This window comes from Trachurus trachurus, assembly GCF_905171665.1.
Source record: "Trachurus trachurus genome assembly, chromosome: 6".
Classification (NCBI taxonomy): Eukaryota; Metazoa; Chordata; class Actinopteri; order Carangiformes; family Carangidae; genus Trachurus; species Trachurus trachurus.
The window spans coordinates 11638449-11665425 of record NC_139897.1 but is presented as its reverse complement, the minus strand read 5'-3'; the positions used below and the strand labels follow the sequence as shown (position 1 = coordinate 11665425).

At 40.7% G+C, this 26977-nt stretch overlaps 1 protein-coding gene across 3 annotated transcripts in view; it reads left to right on the top strand.

The window, feature by feature from the left end:
- Positions 1 to 26218, top strand: part of ano3 (anoctamin 3) — a gene marked incomplete at both ends in the record, with an annotated part of 34162 nt that extends 7944 nt beyond the window's left edge. For 2 of the 3 annotated variants that reach the window (XM_083974451.1, XM_083974452.1), the window contains 24 exons: positions 5629 to 5835; positions 8632 to 8762; positions 8878 to 9033; positions 9171 to 9271; positions 9369 to 9413; positions 12459 to 12593; positions 13233 to 13339; positions 16645 to 16700; positions 16797 to 16918; positions 18348 to 18482; positions 18628 to 18724; positions 19377 to 19437; positions 21441 to 21523; positions 21711 to 21851; positions 22272 to 22436; positions 22650 to 22686; positions 22812 to 22923; positions 23209 to 23266; positions 23555 to 23652; positions 23925 to 24079; positions 24239 to 24391; positions 25065 to 25215; positions 25306 to 25495; positions 26036 to 26218. In XM_083974451.1, the coding sequence (XP_083830577.1) occupies positions 5629 to 5835; positions 8632 to 8762; positions 8878 to 9033; positions 9171 to 9271; positions 9369 to 9413; positions 12459 to 12593; positions 13233 to 13339; positions 16645 to 16700; positions 16797 to 16918; positions 18348 to 18482; positions 18628 to 18724; positions 19377 to 19437; positions 21441 to 21523; positions 21711 to 21851; positions 22272 to 22436; positions 22650 to 22686; positions 22812 to 22923; positions 23209 to 23266; positions 23555 to 23652; positions 23925 to 24079; positions 24239 to 24391; positions 25065 to 25215; positions 25306 to 25495; positions 26036 to 26218 (2879 nt within the window). The remainder of the gene's footprint in view (positions 1 to 5628; positions 5836 to 8631; positions 8763 to 8877; positions 9034 to 9170; positions 9272 to 9368; positions 9414 to 12458; positions 12594 to 13232; positions 13340 to 16644; positions 16701 to 16796; positions 16919 to 18347; positions 18483 to 18627; positions 18725 to 19376; positions 19438 to 21440; positions 21524 to 21710; positions 21852 to 22271; positions 22437 to 22649; positions 22687 to 22811; positions 22924 to 23208; positions 23267 to 23554; positions 23653 to 23924; positions 24080 to 24238; positions 24392 to 25064; positions 25216 to 25305; positions 25496 to 26035) is intronic. The other variant, XM_083974453.1, reaches the window with a different exon arrangement.
- Positions 26219 to 26977: the final 759 nt, after the last annotated feature.

The window sequence follows — 26977 nt, the reverse complement described above, 5'->3', positions numbered from 1 at the left end:
ATCGAAAGGTCAGAGGGCAGCGCCATTTTGAAAAGTGAAATAAACATTGTTTTCATGTAAGCGCCGGACTATGAGGAGAAATAAACGGATTTACTGGATATACAATGCGTAATTTCATAAGATGCAGCAGCGGGATGAGGTTATCTACCGGTACAACCGTGTGTTTTGGACTAAATACTTTACTGGATTGGATTTACTGGACTTTCTGAATGTAACGACACCAAGTTTGTGGGGAAACCCTGTGATCCTGAGCCTGCCCTGACACAAATCGTGAGTTATATCGGCTTTTTACGAACTTTGTTAGCATGTTTATAGTCTGATTCGAGTGTTGCTGTGATGATTATATTTAGGAATGGTCGGCATATCTTTAATCACAAGAGTTTTAGCTTTCCAACGATATGTGGCATGACTATTTCAAGTGACTGGTGACATCCTCTATGACACCTCCCTGATTAAAACCCCCCCCGGGGGCCCGCCGGCGGGCCGTCGGATTGACAAGGGGTTAGGGGCCAAAAGTTCTAATCATAACCAATGCAAATCAGTCAAAACTGGTGTTTGAAAACCAGCACCTGTTCACTGTAGATGCTTCACACTAATTTCAAATCAAGTCAGTGATCTGGTTTCTCAGTGGGCAATACGGCAACATTTTTTTTTTTTTTAAGTATATTTTTGGGGCTTTTTATTGCCTTTAATTGATAGCACAGTCAAGAGAGAGACAGGAAATGGGGAGGCAGAGAGGGGGAAAGACATGCAGGAAAGGGCTGCCCAATGCGGATTCGAACCGAGATCTGGTTTCTCAGTGGGCAATACCGAGGCCGCCTGCAGTGACGAACATGGGACAGCAACCGCAACTGTTTTTGATCACTTCCGCACAGTGTCAGTGTCAATTTCTAGACATTTTGAAGCTATGAATAGTGAATGTAAGTGATTTTATAATAATATAAAAGACTGTATATATTATATATATACAGTACATATGTCTCTCTTTCTCTCTCTCTCTCTCTCTCTCTCTCTCTCTCTCTCTCTCTCTCTCTCTCTCTCTCTATATATATATATATATATATATATATATATATATATATATATATATATATATATATATATATATATATATATATATATATATATATATATGTGTGTAAATATATATGTTTACATTTTCAAAATTCAAAGTATTTAAATGAGTGCCCTATAAAGGGTTAAGCTGTAATGTCATTATAGTTGATTTGGTCAATAAGACAATAATCTATATCACATTTGAATAATAACCATAATATCCCATGAATGGATGAGTAACCATTGATTACTTATACAAGTTATTTGTACTTGACTGAATTAATTATAAAATCATTCAAGAGACTTCACATTTGTTATTCCACTTACACATCCTGAAATCCTGAAACAAAAACTGTTTGGCAGCTGGAGGACGTAATGCTTTTATTTTGATGGCACAATTTTTATTTGTCTTATTTTCTTTTGTCACTTTTCTACAAACGATGTAGATCTTTTTTGACATTACCACTGCACATACATGCACAAGTGACAGATCTTCATATTTTGAACGTAGCCTTATACTGGATATTACATTCCTTCATCCAACATTTAAGGAAGAAGAGACTTGTTTTTCCCTGCTGTAAAGAATTTATTTATTTTTATATGCTTGATGCAATCTTAAAATAACAGTGCGGCAGTTATTATAAACCAAAAAACTGATATGATGCTGAATATATACATTTTCTGTTTCAACCAGTCAAGTTAAATTTTCCAGCTGTGAACAGCAAATACACTGAGGAGCTTAAATGTTACTACTTTATGTTTTATTTTCACACTTCTTGCAAGAATTGCATTGAAAATGCAAAAATATTCAGTGAAATCCAAACCTAGATCATCATTTGGTACTCACGGTTGCCCTTGGTCAGCTAGAACTGTCTGTGTGTTTTGAGTACTAACTATGCTGCTTAAGATAAGAGCTGAATATTCAAGGGCTGATAATGATACCAGTGTAAATCCTAAGTCTATGTGTCCTTTGATATGGTGCCAGGCGGAGGATGAAACACTCTCTAATTGCTCTCTGGGAACGTTTCTGTAGGGGACGTTTGCCTCAGTCCTGTTTCCACGTGATCACTTTTTAAATACCCGCCGCAGCGTTGGGTCCTGCTTTTTGTGAGCGTGTGTGTGTCATGTATTTACTTATTTTGCCCCAGTGTGGTAAAGCAGGGATCCCCTGACACGTGTTCCTGTGAGGGGGAAAACAGTGATGATGTGAGTTGTGATTAAAAAAAAAATCCTGATACAGAATGTTCCCCAGTTGTGATGCTGATGCTGGGGGGAACATGGATGAATAATTAAAGATATAGAATAAGGAAACCAAGGCATGATGGGAAACAGCCCACTGACCTGAATTCTCTGTTTGGTACTTTGTGCAACATCCTTGGAGATAATGTGATAATGGATGCTGCTCAGGTCTCTCACAATGATCATTGCAAAATCGTGACTTAAAGCTAAAGAGATGTGTGTTTGTACACATGTTGGACAGCCTCCCCTAATTTTCTCAGTATTGTTTTTGCTTCTCCTGCAATCTGACAGATTAATATTGATCATAAAATCCTTGACGTTTTTCAAATTAAATTCCTCCAGCTGGCTCAGAGTAGATTGGCTGCAGATGCACAGAGGAATAGCGCTGTGGCACTGCCAGCGATATGCTCACTCTAATGACAGAGACAATCAAGAGGAGCAAAGCGAAACCGATAAACACGACCAACATTTCAGATTTTTATGTTTGTCACAAACATTTGTAGAGAGTTACACAGTACAAACTGTACAAGGTAAACAATGGGGTATTGTATATGAAATATCATGCCCACACACATGCACAGACCAAAAGAAATCCTTTTAATCTCACATCACAAGACTGTCATGGACACGCTGAACAGGAGGGATCCAAATCCCGGATCAGGACCTTCCCTGAAGCTGGTCCAGCTTCCCCTCGGCTCAGCCTGAGTGGGTGTTTGTGAGAGCGCACACAGGATGATTGTCAAGGTCCTGTGTCGTGCTGATACGGAGATAAATTCAGAGATGTGTTTTTTTTACCCCCGTATCACCTCACTGCGATCGTCCAGTCCGTAGGCCTCTATCTTTTTTATTCACCGCTCTTCTGTCGTCACTTCGTCCCACCTCCATGTGCAGGACTCAGACACTCAGCTACAGCCCACAGACTCCCATGCACATGCACGTACGGTCCATGCACACACACATACACACAGGATTAACTTCCTCCCGATAAACCAGTTTTAGCCAGCACACAGCGAGATTAAACACAGGATTTCACATTAGATGAACCCTTTATATATTTATATAGACTTACACAATGCACTGCCTTCAGAGTGTGCTGCTAGTGGGACAGAGTTCGCAGTCTGCCGCCCTGAGAAAATGAAGCCAAAGCTTTGAACTGGGCACTGATTGTCAGATAACAATATTACATCCCTAATATCCACAGAAACTCGGAGATTTGACCAGTGAATTTTATTTTCCATCTACACGTGCTCTGAAATTTCCATGGAAGCAATTTCACACAACAGCAGCCCCGTCCAATTTGTGGATCTATTTTAAACTTTAAGGGTCCTTCGGGACCACCGAGCCTCCCCACTATGGACCCATTAGTTCTCTCTGTACTCTGATGTATCATCTCAGACATGTTGAGCCTTGCCAATGTCTGTTGGGATTACCTAAACCGCCTGGAGTCCAGTTAACGCACCTTTTGGCTACACATATCTGGCTTCTACACTGTAATCCTTGTTTGTGTATCGGCGTAATGGAGACAGAAGAGGCAGGGTCTTCTACCTGGACAGTTAGATGAAGTAAGGATGCATCCACTCTTCCAGTCGATCCACAGAGACTGGGAGATGATGGCACTTTAGGCTCCTGGCCTCTTGAGTGGCTCACCACTCACACCATTTTACAGTCCAGTCATAAAGCATGTCGTTGCTGCATTTGTTGCTGAGAGAAACAAAACCTTCTGCTCACTGGACCAAAAAAGTCTTTGCTTTCTAAAATGTCACTGCAGATGTAATTGGTACAATATGACTCTTTACAGAACAATAGCTGAACAACCTACAGCTCAATTGTGATTTAAAATATTGAGTTTAATGGAACTGGAGTATGAAAAAGATATGATGAGCTTGTGTACCCTGTAGAAATAGTTGAAGTTCTGCACTGGGAAATCAGTCAATCATCAGCCTGAAGGCAAGATAACTTTCCGACATGAACAAATAGATTCATTTGCAGTCTACTCATGCCTCGTTTTGCACTGAGAAGTTTTGATTTCATGTTTAAAATTTGAAATGATGAATTTGAAACTGTTTTTGAAAATAATTTTCCTCAGCTGAGTGAAATTTCCATCTGGAGCGGCACCGCTTCCATTCATTTCATATCTGAGGGGCTGCACAAGAAATCAGCAGCCTGATTGCTGCTTCCCGTGGGTCCTCATCTTTAACTGGCTCCATTCTCATCCACCAGCACTGGGAAATCCCACTGAGAGCCGTGTCATGAGAATGAGCTAGTGCACGGCCCTCAGGGTGCAGAGTGAATTATCAAGGCATCTGAACGTTTCAGGAAGGTCGCTGAGAGAGTTCCTCACCGGAGGTAAAAGCAAGTCACATTCTCATTTCAGTGGAGTGAGCGCCTTCGTTTCATGAATAAATTTCGTCGCTGAAACAGCTGCCTGCTGTGAAGGTCGAGTACAATGTCCCGACTCCATTGGTGGACATTCATTATTGTTATTAACCTCTGACTTTCTCTTTACAATTCATCATTTCATTTACAATTTATTGGCCGCAAACACTAATTCAACCATCTTGTCAGCCCAACTATCACTGCACTCTTCCTCTTTAACAGCTGGAATAACCCTGAAAAATGACCTCTACTGTTAAACAATATCATGCCAATGGGAAAGCTGCCGTGTGTAGCAGGCGGCACATTTCTGCATTGTTACCCCATGTCTTTGCTGAACCAGTTGCAGGATTGACGGGCATAGAGTGTGCATGTTCAGTTTTGTGGTGCAGCATCACGAGGCTTGTCTTGAGATATTGACCTGTGTGATTTGATGGAGGGGGAGTGCTGATGGTTTTAATGCACTCTATGAAGGACAGACATTATCAGCACCACTGTAGCCCATAAAGAGATGGACTCAGCTGATGGCTGAAGTGGTTTCTCCCCCCCCTTTTTTTCCACTTTATTTCAGACAGTGCACTAGATCTGTAAAGTACTATAGATAGGTTTTCTTGCATCTCACTTTTTTTTCTCCCTTTTGGATTTTGTGTGCTTTTGTCATTAGACAAGTATGCAGGGCAGTGATGTTTGTCTGTCGTTATATTCTTGAAGATAAGATATGATATAGATAAGAAACATGTGACAAACAAAATAACAAAATGAAACAATCAAAGGAAGCATTTTACATTACTACTACTCTGTTCTTCCTACAACCTTAATATTAAGATGAAGTATGTGTGTGTCTGTCTCTGTCTCCGAAAGTGTCTCTGACGAATCTATGTTTTCATTTGTCAAGTGTGTATGCATGGAGAAATTAAATGTAAAAAGTTTCCACTCTTCCTCTATCCCTCTCATCCTCAGGCATGCACACCAGCATCAGCGAGATCCTGAAGGAAAAGAGCCTGAAGCCGTCTCGCCGCAGCCTGCCCTGCCTGGCCCAGAGTCAGACTCATCCAGTCAACCTCAACCACTTCCTGTCCGTGCCTCTGAGCCCGGAGCCCAAACCAGAAGTCGATGGTCTGACTCAGAGCATCAGCACCTCCTGCAGCCTCCTCCCCCCACAGACAGGTCAGTCCCCTGAGAGGAGCGTACAGACCTTTTCCTAAAAACCCACCAGTGGATGTGACACTCAAGTCATCAGAGAGTGACACCGCTGATGTGCTGATTTCAAAGTTAAGCTTAGGTTAGGTATCTGTGATCTAACAAAGTACAAAGGCTTCATGAAAACAAGGATTTTTATAGCACTGAACATAACAAGACGCAGCTTTGTATGCATCCATGTGATCATTTCAGTGCGTTGATTCAGATCATGTGTTTCTAGTACAGTTATATTTCTTTCTATATATTTGTTTTTGTAGGAACAGAGTTGGTTTCTTCTCAGTGTTCATCAGGCTGGTGACATTTAAAGTGTGTGCATGATACATTTGTGCAGATTGCGTCAACGCTGCGGGAGAATGTAGAAAACAGTCACGTGTGTCTGGTGCACTTTCACAGGGGGTGAGATAGTGCAGGAATAGGCTGCTGGAAGGAAAACAATGCATCATTGTATGGACTGGTAAAATATGAAAATTGCCTGTTGTGGTGAGGAATATTATTTAGTCTTAATAATACATTCAGAGGCCATTGACAGTCAAAAACAAGCACCACTTCAGCATGTTGGTATTTTCCTGACCTTGAAATGTCCTTGGCTCAACCCACTGGTATTATGATGCTGAGCACAGTGGTCGAAGACGTGGGAGGAGAAATGGGAGGTACATGCAGATGAGCCAGCGCAAGGTGAGCTGTTGCTATTTTGGTGAGAGCGGTCTCTCTTTGACGATGTGCTGAGAATAGACATCCAGGGAGCAGGTTTGGGGTGTAGACAGGAGGAGAGAGCGAAAACAGAATAAGCAGCAGAGGTTGAGAGACAAGGACATCGCCAGCTTCCCACCTGTGGACAGTGACAGATGTTTTCACCACAGTAAAGCTGGATGAAACACATGTTGATGATTTACAATGTCAATTTAATTGGAGTCAACAGCAGTCAGTAACTGCACATGATGTGATTTATGCACAAAAAAACAAGAGATGATCGTCAAACAATTCAATAAAATGACTTTATTGTTGTATTTATGGTATTGTCTGACGATCATCATCATCATCATCACCATCGTCATCGTCAAACAATACAATATAATGATTTTATTGTTTATTTATTGTATTGTTTGATGATCATCTCTGAGCATCTCTGAGCTGCACCTTAAACTGAGAAGACACTGGTTGATTAAAGGAGCTATATGTTAGTTTTCGCTATTGCTTCAATTGGCATTTATTTTAGTAGCATTAAACTTTGTCTATTGAAGTCAGCATACTAACCAGTTCATCCAATAGTGAATCACTGTAGTCTCCAGTAGTGCTGCTTAGAGTCTCCTGGCAAGAAACCACATTTGATGACAAGGAAAGCTTATGTATGGCATATTCAATATCTAATTAGGCCGACTCTATTGACAAAAAGTCCTTGTTACAACATAACAAGCTATTCATTCATTCACGTCACATAGACTCTGACTTCAGTCTCTTTTTCTAACTCCAGTATACAGTATTTCCCACACTGATGTAATATAGAAGGTAACTACCCTCACAGTTAAATGTTGGAGGCCTCCAAAAGACTGTATAGTTTGTTTAGCTCCGCTTTTTAATGTCTAATATCAGTTCGTATCAGTTCGTTTATTCTATTTTGTTTTTTTTCCTCCGGGCTGCATGATTTCTCTCTTTAATTTCATTTGTTTATTCTTCATATGTGTATCTTTGGGAATACAGCATGAAACAGAATGAATTCAGTCTGTGCTTTTGGATTCTTGTCAGCACCCCATGTTGCCCAGTCATTTTTCTGCACAGTTAAATCCAAATGGGCTGTCTTGGCTTTCAGTGTGAAGGCAATTCATAACAGAAAATGAAGAAGAAAGACAACATCATGGCAATCAGTTTTTCAGCTCCTTGTTGTTGTGGTGGTTGTGGTGTAATGGGTATTTTCCTCTACTTTATTACTCTACATAAATCAATAGCAAGCAGCATATTGCTATACCATTTCACTATTCTTTAGCGATAGAGTGAGTGCGTTGTTATCACAGTTGTGGTCTTTAAATGAATAGAAGATAAAACAGTGTTCTCTACAACCCCACATGGGATCAGGGAGGATGATGATTAAATTAAAACCAAAGAAATGCAGAAAAAATTGTCACATCTTGTGATTTTGCATAAAGACTAAATTCTTTCCTCACTTTCATGCTTCAATAACAAGCTAATGCACCACGACACATTGTTAGCCAGAGACTCTAATCTGATTAAAATGATGATTTAAGTGAAGTGCTTTAGAGTGAGTCTTTTTTTTTTGTTCATTCCTAAATCAGTCTTTTTTCTTTTCCCCTAAAACAATTTTGTATGTGTTTCAAAATATAAAACTTGTGTAAGGAAAAGAAGGTGATGACAGATAAGATAAATATTCAAAACACTGAGCTTCAGGGCTGTTAGAAAATGACTCTGCTTTGTTTACCGTGCCTCAACGTGTGGGTTTAACCACATGTTAATTTGTTTGTGCGCATCAGTGGGATGAGTTAAGACTTGGGAAGGAAGGAAACACGATTGGCGTTGTCTCAACATCGCTGCAAGGATCTGTTTAATTGCATCAAGGTGTTGCGCTCAAGATGGTTCCCACGTTTAAATATCTTTGTCTTTTTTTTTTTTTTTAGCTCAGATCTAATTTCAATGTTTGCAGATTAAGGAACATATGGACTAACAAAAAAAGACTTAGGCAGATGAGATACAATATTTAGTTCCTCAGCAGTTCAATAACCGTCTCATTGATTGTGCTGTGTCTGGGTGCAGCAGAGGATGGCAAGGATCATTTTATGGAGGAGTCGGAGGTGACGACGTGTGAGACGAGGGCGGACGAGTCATTTCTGCTACAGAAACCTGCCACTCGGGCTAAATTAGAGGCCCGCACAAACTCACTTCAGGTACTGTGTTCCCAGTCATCCACAGCTACTGCCATCAATCTTCACACTGTTGCACTGCTGTTGTTTTGTCACTGAACAAAGTCAGCAGCTCCGTGTCTGGCATTGTTTGCCACAGGGGAAGAATCCAGCTGCTTCCTCTGGACTCTTTTTCCGAGATGGGAAGAAGCGTATTGATTACATCCTGGTTTACAAGAAGTCCAGTCCACAGGTGGAGAAGAGGTGCACGTTTGAGAAGAATTTGCGTGCTGAGGGTCTGATGCTGGAGAAAGAGGTACAGAAAGAGTCATATCTGTTGAACCGAAGTTAAAGCAGTTGATAGTCAAAAGAAATGGGAACATAATGTAAAATCTACTACTGACTAATAATATTTACACTTCTCACATCTGTATTTCTTTTTGAACTCCAAAGCCCTCCCTGACGAACAACGACATCATGTTTGTGAAGATCCATGCTCCTTGGGATACACTTTGCAAATACGCAGAGCAGATGAACATCCGGATGCCTTGCAGGTAGCTGTGCAGAAAAAGACCTGAATCTGTAACTCTGCCACACGAAGGTCATTTTCTTTCTGTCATTTTCTCTAACTCATCTTTTTTTCTTTTTAAGGAAGAGATGTTACTTTAAAGACTGGAGGAGCAAAACCTTGGGCAGGTCAGTAGATTTAAGGTACTGGATAGTTTATTTCTGTTGCTGTGTCGACACAGAAAGCAGATTGCTTCAGTGTCCCTGCTGAATTTCATGGGCTGCACAGCGGCGAAGCTTAAGCACAAGTGTGAGCTGTGTTTTAAGAATGAAGTTCACCTCAGTGCAAGAGAGAAAGTTTGACTCAGACTCATGTAGTGACTGTTAATGAGCCCAGAATAAATCTGTCTATATCACCACTGGCTGTGTTTAGTATTTACAACGTCTAGGATTCAAATTTTAAATTAAACTGTTCACAGTGTGGCCGCAGCAGAAAATGAAATGTTTGTTAGGGAAGGTTTGCATTAATCAGCGATTAAATGCAGCACTTTATTTTGCCAGGGTTTGCAAATGCAAGCATTGTTGCTAAAATAAACGTGTAATTAAACTTTCCAACCTCTAGAAAAGGCACAGCCCTGGCATAGTATTTCTATGAAATACTTGTAATTTTTCAGTCTAACAACTGGAGCTGCACCAGCTTATTAGCATACTATTTTTAGAGAGATGCACTTGCACTTTGATGTGATGTTCAAGTGTTGTCAAAGCTCCTCACAAGACTCCAAATATTCAATCTCTTCATCTCAATGCAAACAGCAACAGCGCAACAGCAGCTGCTTCTGGTCCACACACCATCCAATGGTTTAAAGTGCTTAAAACACTTAAATAATGACAATTAAACATGAGTTCAACTTTTTGGATCAAAGTTATTTTTATATTACATGTGGTTTTGCATACAGGGACAGGAAAATGTGATGTCATGTATTTTAATGCACCAATTAGGATTTAGCAGCATTTGAATCCAAATGATGACAGGAGTGTTTTTATGACACTTGTCCACTAATAATCAAAGAATATGAAAGTACGCCATAGAGCTGAGTTTAGTTGAGTATTGTATTCACTCAGAATCCAACTATGTTTACATTTTTTCTAGTCATCAATTCTAATACTGTAGTGAAATTTTTTCAAGCTGATGTTCATAAATCTCAGCACACGGCCATTCACGCAACAACCACCAACCATTACGTCTAAAACAAAGATGACAGGTTTATGTTGGAGCTTTGAATGAGCCCTTGTAAAGCCCTGAATATGCAGTAGTGAAGTGAAGTGTGTTATTACTGCCGGTTTTTATCCATTAAACTGCAAACACGGTGTGACTTATGTTGCTTTCAACCTCTGGCTTCGTTCTGAACAGAGCTCATCTACATAGTCAGTCGGGAAAGGTGCAACCTGACAGACTAACTATAATTAATGTGCTCATTTTAGCGTTTATGATACTTCACATTGGCAACTGATGTCAAAAAATATTAAAAAGACAAATGAACAAATTATTAGTACTCATATGTTGAACTCAATTTATAGCAGAGATGCAGGCAACAATTTTGAAGGTTTATTATTTCACATTTACATAATTTGTTCGTATTAGTGGTCACACATGCACATACCGACACACACAGAGCAACGGACAAACATCACTCGCCCACTGGGAACAAAGTAATTTTAAATCTTGAGAGTGATCCTAGTCACTGTGAGGAATGAGGATCATTATCTGTTCCTCCAAGCTGCTGCAGTCTTTCACTAAGCTGTTGTTCTTCTAAGAAAAATCTACTGGAGGAGTAAATAAGCTTTTATGTGTGTACTAATGGTCTTTCACTAACTCGTGACTCCGTGAAGCTGAACAAATGGGCCGTGTGCAGGTGGTGACAGCCCGCTGCTCTGATATCATTACTTTCTATACAGTACCTGTCCTCTTAACACCAACATTCATAAAAGCTGTGTTCTCCACTCAGTATCCCCATTTATATTCATTCAATCCATATCAGAGCAGCAGACTCACGCATTAGTCAAAGACCTCTCCAGCAAATCTGGAGTGAAAAATCACCAAGCCGATTGATTTTCAGCCACACGAGCAGGCACGGTGACAGACTGTGGGTCGGTCCAACACTTCGGTCCAGACTGAGATTTCTCAAAAAGCCTTGGATATATAGCCTGAACATTTTGTACAGACAGGCTTGATACCCTCAGGATGATGACTTGTTGTAACTTTGGTCATCCTTTAACTTACCATGTAGCACCATCCTCACATCCAGTATGCTGGTTTATGTTCAAATACCTGCAAATTAATTCCTGTACATTTCCATCCACCTCAGCTTTTACACATGTTTAATTTTAGCGTATATGCTAAGGTATGATTGTGATCATGGTAAACACCTGCCTGTTAGCTTTTGCTCCAGCTGTTAAACACACTCCTAGAGCTGCTACAGTAATAGGGTGCCACCCATATGCAAAGGTAATATATGCACAGACATTTCATTTTATATGTATAATATAAAAACTAATATGTTATAGTCATTTATGAAACCTTTACATTTTCAATATTTGCATATATGTTTAGCCAATACAATTATGTATGTTTTTTATATATGTATTTTATACAGTGGCTGCCACAAGTCTGAGACCACATTCACAGAATGTGAAGACAGACATGTTTGAAAATGAACAATTACTTGATATTTATCAAATATATATATATTCATGTATATGAGTAAAAAATGTGCTTGTATGAGTTCATTACTGTCATGAATATATCTGGTCACACATACCAAACATGTACATCATTTCTGTACAGGCAGGCTCTTGTTTCTGTTTAATGAGTTAATTTTGCATAAAACTAGGAACTTATTGCATGTCTGGTCTACATACAGTACAGTATCATGTCTGTAATATGAAAAACTAGAATTATCTTTTGAGTTTGATTCAGCAATCTGTTATCCAGGATCTCTGACTCCCTGCTTGAATGAGTCATAAGCAAAGTGAAAATAGAAAATGGTTGTGATTGTGTGTGTAAACATGTCAGGATGAGGTGGTGCGAGCCTGCAAGGTTGTCAGGGTTACATTAAGGAGACAGGTCCGTTAGAGCCACAGTTCCACACCAAAGAAAACAATCTCCATGTCAATCTGAGCCATTAATGCTGTTCAGTATTGTTCAGTACTGTTTAATACTGTTTCCCTGCTCAGCAGATTTCACATGAGATGTCGTCAGTTAAAAAGCTGGCTTCCTAGAAATCCCATGAAGCTTGACAAAGAGGCCTTGCCCGACCTGGAGGAAACCGACTGCTACACAGCCCCCTTCAGCAGAGCACGCATGCATCAGTAAGTAGGACATGTGCATGTTCTGGCGTACATGCACGTCACCATATAAACTCACACTCATGATCAAAGTGTCACATAATAGCAGTGTCTGTATCAGTAGTGTTAGTCTGAAATTTATCCTGCTCCGTGGCCCCAGTTTCTCTCTGATCCTTCACATCCAGTCATGTCCTGAGCCCTCGATGTTGAATTTGGAAACCAGGAGATGAAATTTGCATCATGAAGTCTTGTACATTTGAAAGCTCTGAGCATATGAACTCAGAAGCCAGAACAAGTTGGCCATGAATAAGACATTGAAATACAGCAGCAGATGTCCATGAATTGATTTGATTTCACATCCATTCCTCCCTGTTTTTATTTTTTATATTTTTTATCTTCCGAGCATTTGTTTGATGAAAGGCATCCTCTAATCTCATTTGGCAGTGAATCATTTCCACTTTTTCTTTTGCTTGTCAGCTTAAACGTTTTTTGGGGGGAATTAATGATGTTGCAATAAACAAAAACTTTACAGCACATATTGAGCTTTAATGGGCATGCCGTCGTTGATGGCTCAGCCTTCATTACGGATTTTGACTGGATGATATAGATGCACTCTTACGTGATGAATATCTACAGGAGTGCATATTGTTATTTTCCTCCCAGCTTCACTATCAACAACAGAGGGACCTTCTTCTCCAATTCCACCAGGAGCAGAATAGTCCATCATGTCTTGCAGCGCACCAAGTACGAGGACGGAAAGTCAAAGATGGGTAAGATGCTGCATTTGTTTCTTTCTCCTCTGGCTTGTCACATACTGAACTGTGTTTGAAGCATCCCATGCTCAGTTACTTATACTCGCCACTGAGCTAAGGGACCAAGATTAATATCTTGTCCAGATGCACACAATAGGAAGGCATCATCCAGTGTGCAGCAAACCAAACAACTCCAGGCTGTAACTGAACCCACTGGGAAACAGGCTCAATAGGAATCACCCACAGGGAGAAAACCTCCAAGTCAACAATCTACCTATCAGATAAAACAACTGACTCTAATATTATAGCCAGTGAGAAGAATACAATTTCATCAAATGTGTATGATGGAGTGATATAACATATTTGATTTAGTTGATTTTGATATATCTGCAGTGAGTATGACATGTATCTAGCAATGACAGTTAAAAAACATAGCTTCAAGATCTGTGGCACTATTTTTATTTTATTTTATGTAGGACCAAATAACTTCTGAACAGACAGAAAATGGTTTTTACATTTATTTGATTACTGGAAAAATTCAGCAACAGCTTTTCACATGAATACACGTTGTGAATGATCCTTCAGGAATTGTAGTTGTTCAGTACAAATTTCTATCCAATTCAGTGAGAAATAAGTGACTGGTGAAATTATAAAATTTAGCTCAGAGGGCCACAATTTATACATTTATAACTAATAATTGGAGTAAAGTCACTTTCTTTAGAGAGAATCCATCACATGAACTGGTAAATGTTTTAATCCTGGCTGAGTTGGGAGCCACATGTTAATTTGTGGTGTTATTGTTTCTAATAAAAACCATCAGGAGCCTCAGACTTTGCTGGTAATTTGACTTGAGAGTGTGGTAGTGGAGGGAATTATGCTTTTGTTTGCTGTTTTGCTGTGGGATGATTAAAATGTGGGCTGCTGCTGAGCTGCTGCTCTTGTCCCACTTGTGGCTGATCCCTCCTCTCCTTCTGGCTGTTTGTTATTTTAGTAGCGGCAGTTGCGAAGCTGTCCGTCGACTCCCACTCCACTGTCTTGTCTGACTGCTGCCGACATGTTTCACTGATTAAAGTTTGGCCTTGAGGGGCTGGAAACAGATTTAACGTTAATATTTTAATGCTGGTGACCTCTCTAGTTTTCAATAAATAAGATCAGCTCTGTCACAACAGTGGAAAATCCTTCTTAAATCTGCCCTTCCTGCTCCTGCTCTCACTATCTACAGTTTCAGCCAGGGGAGGACAATACGAATGATCGCACTATTGCGCTATTAGAATAACATTTCATTCATTTCCCACGGCCATGTTGGACACTATTCGGTCAGTTTACTGTGATTGGAACAATATGTTACAACCTGCATCAATGATGGGATGGATACCGAGTGCTTATGGTTCAGCAGAAACGCAAAAGGTTGTTTTGAAGTGCTTGCAGCTATTTGAAAACTAATCTGAGTGTTTTAAGCCTCTAATGAAGCTCAGCGAAAGTTCAGACTATCTCTCTGAGCATGCTCAGTCACCAACTAATTTTCCCGCTACACTTTTACTCTCATCACTTTATTTCATCCAATCAATCTGCCACCTTCTCTCTTTCACCTATCACTTTCACCGACTTAAATTGATCATGATGATATAAACAGAAAATAATTAACCACATGCATTCAAAAGCTTTTGCACTTAGAGACTAGAATTAATAATCATCAGTGTATCTGAAGAAAATGGATGAATTGATGTTTTGATGGTTTCATGATTTAGTTAGAATTTGTTTACTACCTAAAATCCTGAGTTACATTTTACAATTACATTAAGAGAAACACAGAATGTTTTTGCATTTATCATTTAATATGTCCGTTCATACTCCAATACCACATCCACCACCACATCATCTATGTTTCTCCCTTTATATCCATTGGTATCCCAAATAATTACTGATCCATTCCCAGACTGTGTGTTGTGGTTAAAAGTATTTGAATCCCCTGTTAATGAACAACATATTACAATAACATTATCAGTGAATGTTAATCAGAAGTAAGATTATACCATAGCTTTTTTAATACTATCACATCACTTTTTTAACAGCATTTGACTTTGTAGATCATGAACTACTGTTACAAAATCACCACTCAAAGCCTAGACCCGGCTAATTTTCAATTTAAAATAAAATGTATAAATATACACAATAAAATTCACAAAGTTCATCCTTTAAAACAAATCACATTTTAAAGGTATTTATAGGTCTAAAACTATCACCTTAGGAAAATTAATTAGTAAAATGACTCCATGGTTTCATCTCCCGTGGTGAACATTCGTCTGATAGTTGCAACACATTTTCATGACTCACACACGTGTATTAAAAACACAGAGGTGAATTACTCTCTCACATAAGACAAATCAATACTTTCAGAAGCAGTGGTGCAAATTAGTGATCAAGTGTGAGTTTACTGTGGCAGCACATTTGAACCGTAGGCTGTATAGTTATAGGCTCTGCTCCATAAATCTTGAAATTGTAATTTAAAATCACCACCTTACCTTAGGGTAACTTGTATCGGTGAAATATTGTATGATTCAGTCAGTGAAGCTTCATCTCACAGGTGGTAATCTCCTCCGAGCTTTGTTGAAATGTCTTCTCTCACTGACTTGTACACCGGTTCACAGCACTGTCAGCAACATTACACAGTCATCATCAACAAATAGTTTGCACAGTTGCAGCTGAGTTCATCTGTGAATCTGTGAGCTCAGTAGCTGTTATATTTTCATCCAGAAAACATACAGCCAGCAGATATCAGAGATCTCAGAGACATGTCCCAGCAAGTTGCAAAGGGATAAATAAATGGTAGAAATGGAGAACTGGGTCAAGTGTTGATTATTATTAAATTAGATTATTATTATACTTTGGTTAAATATTATTTATGCTACTACATAGCTTTACATTATTGTTTTTGTTTACATGGTTATCAAGTATATGATAAGCCTAACAGCTGTTTCCTAAAGTCTGACTGGACGTTATGGGTGTCAGATGCAAGCTTCACATCCATTGATCTGTGTACTAAGCCGATCTACTTCCCCGGGTCTAAGCGCCAACGTTTATTTTGTGCACAACAATATTAATCTTTTATTCTTATTAGTCTGTCCTGATTGAAATGTGCTTGTGCAGCTTGCCTGTTGCATAATGGAGTAAATTGTTGTGCCTGTGGAAGAGCAGATTTAAATGGATCTCTCACTGGACCCCTCTCTCTATTATGCCTGGTGCTGAATTTTTTATGTGGTGTCTTTGTGCTGTTCTAGCTGTTATCTGTACATCCTATGACATATGCTTTATTATTTATGTAGGTATCAACCGGCTCTTGGGCAACAACACATATGAGGCTGCATTTCCTCCTCATGAGGTAAGACAGCTTTTGTTTTTACAGAAGAGATTCACAGATGGTCAAACTGTGAAGTTCCTCCTGTAATGTTGTTTCCCTTCCTCTTCGTCTCATCAGGGTGGATACAAGAGCAGACATCCTATCAAGACACACGGTGCCCAGAATCACAGGCACCTTCTCTATGAGCGCTGGGCTCGCTGGGGCATCTGGTACAAATACCAGCCTCTGGACCTCATCAGGTAATGAGCTTTGAGGCAGATGACACAGCGCCATGAGCTGCGTTTGGTCATTTATCTGAGCTCCGGTGCCCTGGGTTACGAAACTCATCTTGTCTCTGATCATATTGATGTGTGGTTTAAATAGAACAGAAGTAACCCAGTTATTTGTCTTGTTGCGTAATTATTAAGTTATACCAGTTTCTGATGACCGGGCTTGTTTATCACTGTCTCCTACATCACAGTACGTCTGATATGTCTAAACAGATGGAGCTGTTGTGACAGCCGAGGATGAACTCACTTCAATCTTTTCCATTTTACATCTTACACCAAGTGAAGAAGTAAAGTAAAAAGAAATAGTTTGACATTTTGGGAAATACATTCACTCTCTTGCCTAAATTTAGATAAGAAGATGAATACGACCCTCATATTGGAAAGAGAGCTGCATCTTATGGGCAATAAGCTTAGCTTAGCATGAAGACTGGAAGCGGGTGCATGCAGTTACATCGCATAGCCTAAGTAGATTTTATGTTTCTGGCTATGTCAGGATTAAACAACTGAGACATGTGTAAATTGGAAAGTTGTAGAGGTGCTAGTGGACACATTTGTTTTACTTTGGACAGACTTAGACTTTACTCATGCTTGAAGACTAGCTTCATGCTAAGATAAGCAATTTTCCTTAAGCTAAAACTCAGCTCTGAAAGCACAGAAATGGGAGCAGCAACAATCTCCTCATTTAACTCTCACAAGAAAGCAAGTCAGCCTGTTTCTCAAAAACGATGAAGGTGTTTGTAATTAAAACTCACACTCTGGTACAGATGTATCTATTTCTATCACTGCGTGGAGATGATGTTGCAAATCAACAGGCAGAACTGTGCCATGGCATTATTGGATTTGTGTTATCACATATGTTTTTGCATCAATCTGATGATGTAGGCTACTATGTTAGAACTTTCTGGTATTTAATTAACTGTATTTGACAAAAACAAACGTTCCCATCCAGCTATTTTGTGTGGAAATGATCACTCACTTGAGTTGTTTGGGAAATGTACTCTCACATCAACATACTGTATGGTAATGGTAACAGAATTATATTTACATATATTATGATTAAAAAAAAAGTTTATTCCATAGAAACTTACAGCATATGAGGAACAAAAAGAACCATCCAAGGGATATTGTCCTACACATGTAAATACACTGGGGGAAGTTGTGTTGGCACCGGGCTGCTTTTCTGGAAGTGTCGTGCGCAAGGGCACCTTAACATCTGTGGTTTGGGAAACAGATGCAGTTATTGATTAACGTCCACGGCTGTTGTGTGACTTTTCAACCCAGGTGTCTCCCTGCCCACTGGGCCACCACCACAACTATCACACAGACAGTACACTATCCACAACCACAACTGCACCTTAAATGAACACAGCCAGGTTATTTGTAATTTTCTCTTTTCCAGGCGCTACTTTGGTGAGAAAATCGGCCTTTATTTTGCGTGGCTGGGCTGGTACACCGGCATGTTGATCCCTGCTGCCCTGGTTGGCGTTTTTGTCTTCCTCTACGGTCTCTTCACTATGGACTCCAGCCAAGTCAGGTCAGTTCAGATCAGTCCAGTTCACACAACCCACAAAACCATCTTGGATGCTCTTCATACTCTGTTGCCATAGAGTCCACACGTGTAAATCAATTTAAAACATGTATAGTTTTGACTTTCTGTCTTTCTTTCATTGTCTCACCAGCAAAGAGATATGTGAAGCCAACACTACCATCATGTGTCCCATGTGTGAGGACACCTGTGACCCGTGGACGCTGAGTGACAGTTGTGTCTACGCAAAGGTCAGTGCAGTTCTCACCTTCATCACAGTCATTTCGGCAGGTTAGAGTTTACAACTGTTTTAAGTTTAAAGTTAGCTCCTCCTGACCCCACAAAGAAGAGAGTTGTCAAGTTGCCACTCAAATTTAAGTGTATGTTGATTTCATTTTCACATTGAAGGAACTGAAAATTATCTGAGATTCAGGTTCTGTTGAAGCTATTTAAACAAAAATCAGTTTTAAGGGTTATGTTTGACATCTTTGGAAATACTATGCCCTTATTATCCAGACTTAAATGAGAAGATCAACACCCCTCTCTTATATGTCTCTTTTATATGATGTGACAGCAGCAGCTTGTTAACATAGCTTAGCTAGGGCAGACTGCTGGTTGTCACCTCACATTTACCCGACAGACATGTGAATGGTATCACTCATTTGAGTCTCTTGAGGAGAGCAATTATATTGTTTTCTAAAATGTCAACTATTCCTTTAACAAATGTCAATTTAAATCCCTAACTCAAGGATAATAAAGTGTATATTGTCACAAAGCCACAGACCTTGACATTGAGACTGTCAATATATCAAGGACACTGTTTATGTTTCATGGGTAAATCTCTGATTTCAGGAAGCCCTCCTCTTCTTTTCACAGCAGACCCTCATGTGCTTGTGTTTCTAGGTGACCCATCTGTTTGACAATGGCGGCACCGTGTTCTTTGCCATCTTCATGGCTATCTGGGGTAGGTGGAGTCTGTTTTTGTTTGTCCACTCTCCCCATTTGGAGAACTCTTGTATTACAACTGTGTGCTCTCGGCTTGATAGAAACCCTGCTGGAATACAATCTATTTATACAATAGTGTCAGTGCTCATACTTTCACTCTCCACTCAACTCCTCCAAACACATTAAGCTTTTCGACAGAGAATTCAATATATGAAAACTCTGCAGTGCAAATACAGGACATCATCTCCGTGTTATATATTTGTCTGACAATGAATCACGGTCAGGTTTCTCTGACTGCCCTTACACTTGCAGTGCTGTTCTGATGTAATTAGTCAGATAATTAAACATTTCTCCAGAGGGAGATGGTATCATTTGGCTGTCAGGGTTGTGGAATTGCACCGCGATAGCCATATATTGCAGCAATGGTGCTCAGCTATAATATCTTTGTAATGTAGAGTGTGAATGTTGCTGTGCATCATCTGGCTCAGATCCATTTATCTGCCATTGTGGTAAATAATCACCTGGGCTCAGAGGAAACACTTGGCACATTGTGTTCTGTGTTTGGGCTAAATAAAGGCCAAGGGGAGGCGGAGAGCCGAGGGAGGTCAGGCCAGCCTGACTGACTGAGGTCTGTTGCTCTGAGTCCTGCATGAAGGCTTTTGGCAATGTGGACCAAAGTAGCAGCAGTGCACTGCTGAGTGAGTACACTCCAGGTCTAGTGTCTGAGCGAGTATGTGCAAGATAGAAATGAAAAATTGGTTAGCCCAAGGGACCAAATGTAAGCATCTGAATAGTCTGCTTCTCTCTTTCTTTTAACAAAAGTGGGTCAAGTTATATTAAACTTCAACATTTTTAACAGCGGTTAAAGTGGCTCCGACTGAGGATTCTTGTTCTGGTGCTTTTTAAGGACGCAATCCCTCTGTGTCTCTTTATCATCAGAGTTTTGTTTTGCTATAAACGTAGCTACAAACAAAAACATCTAGGCCTGCTAGTAAGGATTATTTTCTTAATCTTTCACTCAAAAAAGCCCCCCCCAAAAAAATACCCATCACAATTGCTAAAAGCCTATGTCAGGTCACAGGACTTCTTGTTGTCTCAAAATTTGAAAAAAAATAAATAAATATTATTCAGTTTACTGTGAAATGTGGTAAAGAAAAGCAGCCAAATCTTGTAACAGCAGCTTTACCTTGGACGTGTTGATTAATTGACTAATTGATTATTCCCCTAAGCTTGACTTATGCTGCTGTAATATGTTCAGATGTCATGGTCTTATTCGTCATAATGGACAAATGAGAGCTGTGTGAAAGCTGCACAGCATTCATCAAATCCTCATGTCAGGTTTCATTAGAAGTCCGTCCCTCTGCTACAGTTTTACACGTGTATTTTACAGTATGTGTTTCTAATGAAAACTGACTAATGAGCTGAATCAGTACTACAGTGTTACAGTGAACTGTCCATCATAGATCACGCATGACTGCGCTCCACTTTTCCACTGTCTCCCAACTCCATTTGTGCCTGTCTTTTGTACTAATGACAATTCTTCCACATTTACTCTGAAAAGTGCATGGCAGGAAGCTTTTAAGAAACCCTTGTTTTCTGGTGTCATGAATCAGTGATGCACCCGAATACATGAAAAATCTCAACAGAAAAGATTATGTGCATAATGTCTTCTCTGCCGACAATAGAGTCCTCCAGACTGAGCTCTACCCACAGAGACTTAACATTTGAAAGTCTTTCGAGATCGAATGGATCTCGTCTGACAAAGATGTGATTTGGGGGTGAATCACTGAGCGAGCAAAGCCCATTTTCTGGTGCCACTTTTTCTTAAATTCACCGCAAAGCGAAGCTGTGTGTGAACTAATGGCCGCAATCATTTAGCATAATGGGCCATGCACGTCACTGCAGCCTGTGTTTCGCAGCGTCTCCATAGTGAATTGCCCATATGATTATCAATCTTACTGTGTCTCACATATCAAACGTAACCAATAATACTCCTGATAATAATCCTGATCCCCTCTGCAGCCACAGTATTCCTGGAGTTCTGGAAAAGGAGGCGGGCAGAGCTGACTTATGACTGGGATCTCATTGATTGGGAGGAGGAAGAGGTATGTCAGCAATATCCTCAAATAGATCAGATATCGTTTGATGATCTCGTGATTGCACCATGTGTTCGCACCGTACTTTCATCTTCTAAATTTATACTTACATGACACTAAAAGAGGAATTATTGCTGCACTGTGGAGACACAGCTACAGTTCAATAGTTCATGCTGTGATATGTGTTGCTAATCAGGAGGAGCTGAGGCCCCAGTTCGAGGCCAAATACTCCAGGATGGAGAGAGTCAACCCCATCTCTGGCAAGCCTGAGCCTTTCCAGCCCTTCTCAGACAAACTCAGTCGGCTCATGGTGTCTGTGTCCGGAATATTCTTCATGGTAAATCCTTTGATCTTTGAATAATCTGCCCTTTTGGGATTCAGGTTTAAAATGAGCTCACCGATATACTGTGTTTGCCTTTGGAGCAGTGGGATGTGCATGTAGTGGTGTAACATCTCCCCCTGCTGGACGAAGAGTGTATTTAGAGGAAATGTTGGATTTAGTCTTTGTAACGGCCTCATTGTGGATGTTTACCGTTTCCAAATGAATGATGATTTTTGTGTTTATCTGAATAGTTATTTATTGTTTATTGTAGGTTTTTTTTCTTTTTTGTACACAATTCTTCATGAAAAGATAAAACAAAACCTCCTCATCCCAAACAGAAACAGAAAAGTGTTCTTCTGTCTCAAAGGAGAAAAAAAAAACCCTCATTCCTCATCCACTCTTCTCTGTTTCCCTCTCTCCATCGTCTCTGCTCAGATTTCCCTCGTTCTGACAGCCGTGTTCGCTGTGGTGGTTTTCCGTCTCATTGTGATGGAGAAGTTCGCTTCCTTCAACTGGAAGTTTGTGAAGAAGAACTGGCAGTTTGCCACCTCTGGCACCGGAGTCTGCATCAACTTTATGATCATCATGTCTCTCAACGTGGTGGGTGTCTGGACAAGCATCATCTGGCACATTTAAATGTTTCATGAAACATTTATTTACAACTTTGTTCCAGGAGCTGTGATATTCACAGCCTGAAAGATTTTGTTTTTGTTTTTTGTAGTTGGTTTGCTTTGTTCGGTATTTCCCTCTGTTTCTCATTTCTCCCTCGAACCCTTTTCCTGTTTATGCTAATAAGTACTATTATCTCGTCAGGTGTATGAAAAGGTAGCCTATCTGCTGACTAATTTAGGTGAGCATTGTCCACATGCTGCAAGCATTTACACCTCAATTATCTCTCACTTCCCAGATGGTGGAATATCACTTATTTTCTCCCCATGTCCACCCCACAACTCCCTCTGTTTCCTCCCGCTGTAGAGCACCCACGGACCGAGTCTGAGTGGGAGAACAGCTTTGCTCTCAAGATGTTCCTGTTCCAGTTTGTAAATTTGAACAGCTCCACATTTTACATCGCTTTCTTTCTTGGAAGGTAGGCTGGCTGCCATTAGACCCTACAGTTCCTGTTTACAGTGAATATAATGAGTGACTGTGCAAAGATGTTTTCTTTCAAACTCCCATGTCATGACTCCTGCCAAGTCTCCCTCCCCTTTCCCCTCCTCACTGTATGGTTACAAAATACTGCACTGGCTAGAAATGGGACTAAGCTGTGGTTTATCAAACATAATGGCAGCTTTAAGTGTCTTTTTTTCCCCCTCCTCTTCTTTTTTCTCTGATTTAATTTTGCAGCTAATGTTGCCAATCTCACTCTGTTCAGGTTTGCTGGCAGGCCTGGAAAATACAATAAACTCTTTAATCGATGGAGGCTGGAGGAGGTGAGTGCAATTAGGCGTCACCCTAAGTGGGTGATTATTCCAGGATATATTTAGAGTTTTCAAGTAATTCACCTTTTTAATGATCCATCTGTATGTTACTATGTGAACAATTAATCTCCCCCATGATTACTGAGATTTTCAATTCAAATGATCCAAAAAAAAAAAAAGAAGAAAGAAAAAAACTGAACCGGATGAAGTGTGTCCCAGGATTCACCCGCAGCTTTGAATTATCAGGCATGAAATATGGATGTCACAGTTTTTTATTTATTTATTTGTTTATTTTCTCAGTGTCACCCAAGCGGTTGTTTGATTGATCTGTGCCTGCAAATGGGAGTCATCATGTTCTTCAAACAGATCTGGAATAACTTCATGGAGCTCGGTTATCCGTAAGTAGTATGTTATTATGATCATGTGCCTTACAAATGTCATATTTAATCCTATTTAATGCTGCAGATTCACGTGATTGGCATTTTACACACCTTATGTAATGTCTGTAGTTTTTGTCCTTGAGGCCATTAACATATGAAAAGGCTTTTCTCCTGCGGAAACACATCAAATCCTCTTGTGCGAGGTTTAGTGAAAGGGCTCCTGCAGCACTCGATACATTGTCAGAAGTAATTGCTTTGAGTTGACAGTTCGCTACTTGCCATGTTCTCAGTCTGCTGCAGAACTGGTGGTCTCGTAGAAAGATAAAGAAAGGAGGTGGGATAGGGCAGAACATGGAGAACAAAGCCCAGCTTCCACAGTGGGACAAAGACTGGACTCTGCAGCCGATGAACGCTCATGGACTGGTGGATGAGTACCTTGAAATGGGTAAAACATTTCAGTCCTTTGAAGTGTTAGATTTGACTTTGTCTGGAGATGGAAGGAATTCATGCAAATTGTGGCCATTAGTCAATATTTAACGCTGCTTTTGCCAGTGTTGAGACAGAGATCCTGTGAAGCTCATCCAAACGCTTCTTTCCTCTGTAGTTCTCCAGTTTGGCTTCACCACCATCTTCGTAGCGGCGTTCCCGCTGGCTCCTCTCCTGGCTCTGCTCAACAACATCATTGAGATTCGTCTCGACGCCTACAAGTTTGTCACTCAGTGGAGGAGGCCGATGCCTGCCCGGGCCACTGACATAGGTCAGTGCGATCTCTGACTGTCCTCGCACTTCACTTCCTCAGTGTCTCTCACACAGAAGTTCCTATTTTTGGATCTGAGCCCCTTTTTCTCAACAGTTAAAATTTTGTGGGGACCAAATATTTTCCATATATGGCTGAAGGCTTCTTGTGGCAAGTTGCCCTGTAATTAAAGAAAGAATTCACCCTGAAACATTTAGAAATGCCTCGGCTGTAATGAACGCATTATGTGTCAGTGACACAGAATCAAAGAGCAAAGCTCCTGTGTAGGCTTAAGCTGACATTTACCGAGGCAAATCTAACGCAGGAAAGGCAGATAGAAGATGTTTCTCCACTGACAGTGGCTTTAATAGACTTAATTGCAGCGCCACCAAAGGAACATGTTGTATTTTAAGTAACAAATTATTCAGTGGCATACCTGCACGTCTATTGGAAACAGTTCTGTCCTCGCATCTTCTCTGGAAGCCTTTGAATCTCACTCTTGTTTATTATTAATGGAAAGTGAGTATATCAAGACTTCATGAAAAAAGGGATGAAAAACATATGATCCTCCTTTTCGGTTATGATTTATTAATTTCTCACCTTGACACACAGATCACTGTATAGATATAAGTGGTTTTCTTTGTGCTGGAAACAATATTGAAAAACATAAATTCTCCTCTGTTTTTGCTGTCAGGTATCTGGCATGGGATTCTCGAGGGTATCGGCGTGCTGGCAGTCATCACCAATGCCTTTGTCATTGCCATCACCTCAGACTACATCCCCCGCTTTGTTTACGCCTTCAAATACGGCCCCTGCATGGACAAGTCCCACCACCACGGGGACGAGTAAGCGCTCAGAATAATGTGTGAAGCAGCGAATATATCTGGCAGAGCAGCTTCTGTTTTGGTCTGATAGCGTCTCCTTCTCCGTCTCAGGTGCTTGCAAGGGTACATGAACAGCAGCCTGTCTGTGTTTGACATGAGCGAGCTGAAGAACAGCAGCCAGCCCAGATACTGCAGGTACAGAGACTACAGAGCACCGCCCTGGAGCTCCGTGCCGTACGAATTCACCCTGCAGTTTTGGCACGTCCTGGCTGCCAGGCTGGCCTTTATCATCGTCTTTGAGGTCTGTCAGCACTCTCTCTTTCTTTCTTTTTTGTCTGTTTACCAGCAAGACACACAGCTAAAATTAAATCCCCTCATGTCTGCTCAAGTCTGTCTAACTGCAGATTTACTTTTTGCCGAATTTATTCTTTTTTTTTAACATTTATTAATTTAGGTGTTATCACCATTAAATGAAAACCTTGCAAGTACAGTTTAGGTGATTTTATACTTTAAAGGGGATGGAAATTAGTCATTTGGCTACAATCCCACATGTTTCCATGTCAATGTTCATTAAAAGAATAAATAAATCTGAAATAGTTCAACATTTTGGCAAATTCATCTAAAAAAAAAAAACACACACACTATGAAAAGTTGAGTTTCCATTCTGAAGAAGAAAAACTGTCATAATCTGCACATATAAAGCATTATCAGCCTTACACAGCTCTTTATCTTGGTCCACACTGTGTTTACCTGCACTGCTCTATCAATTATGCAGCAAATGCTGGAGACAGTTTGTTAGTTCTGTGGAAGGTAACTCATCAATTATTAATCCTTTCCGCAGCACCTGGTGTTTGGCATCAAGTCCTTCATAGCGTACCTCATTCCGGACATGCCGAAGGACCTTTGCGATCGCATGAGGAGGGAAAAGTACCTGATGCAGGAGATGATGTACGAAGCAGAACTGGAGCACCTGCAGAAGGAGAGAAAGAAGAACGGACGGCGTTATCACCACGAGTGGCCTTAGCTTAACAACCCCTACGTCTCCACCACACGCCGCACAGCCCTCACCTCACAGGCACAACCTCCCCCAGCCTGCTTGTTTGTGTCTCTTAGCTTTTAGAGTCTAGCTTCACTCAGCTGATTCTGTACACCAAAGACACCCCTCTTCAGTGACCAGATCCAGATCCCCAAACCTGTTTGGCCCTCGGCCCTGACCCCACCCTCGCCATCTGCTCCACGTCCACTGTTGGCGCTGCTCTTGGTTTCTGGCTCCGACCCACCTCCACCTCCACCTCCACCCCCCACCCCGACTTGGCTTCATCCGGCAGGTTGCCCCGGGGTCTGTGCTGTGTCATGGCTTCACTGGGAAGACCTGTGTAATTGTAATGTTTACTATGCAGATCAAGGGCTGCAGATCACCACTGTTCACTTTCTGGCATCCATCCTGCACTCCTCTCTGTGTGGCAGCTAGCACTTCGCTTTGACTCTCCAGTCCGGTGCGGCCAGCCAGCAGCATGGCCGCCTACTTCTCCATGAGCGTCAGCAGAGAGCTACTGCGGCGCTCAGCGTTCTTCTTGTTGCAAAAGTGTTTCTGGTGATGTGGCTACCAAACAAAACAGACACTGTTCTTTGCAAAGCGACTGTAAATTGCCCTTGAAGCATGCTGATTAATATTTGCTGCCGTTGCATAAACTGCAAAGAAAAACAGAAAAACAAAAGCACTCATCCTTGATGCTGTTACCGTCCATTCAGTACATTCGACAAAGAACTCCATGAAGTCGTA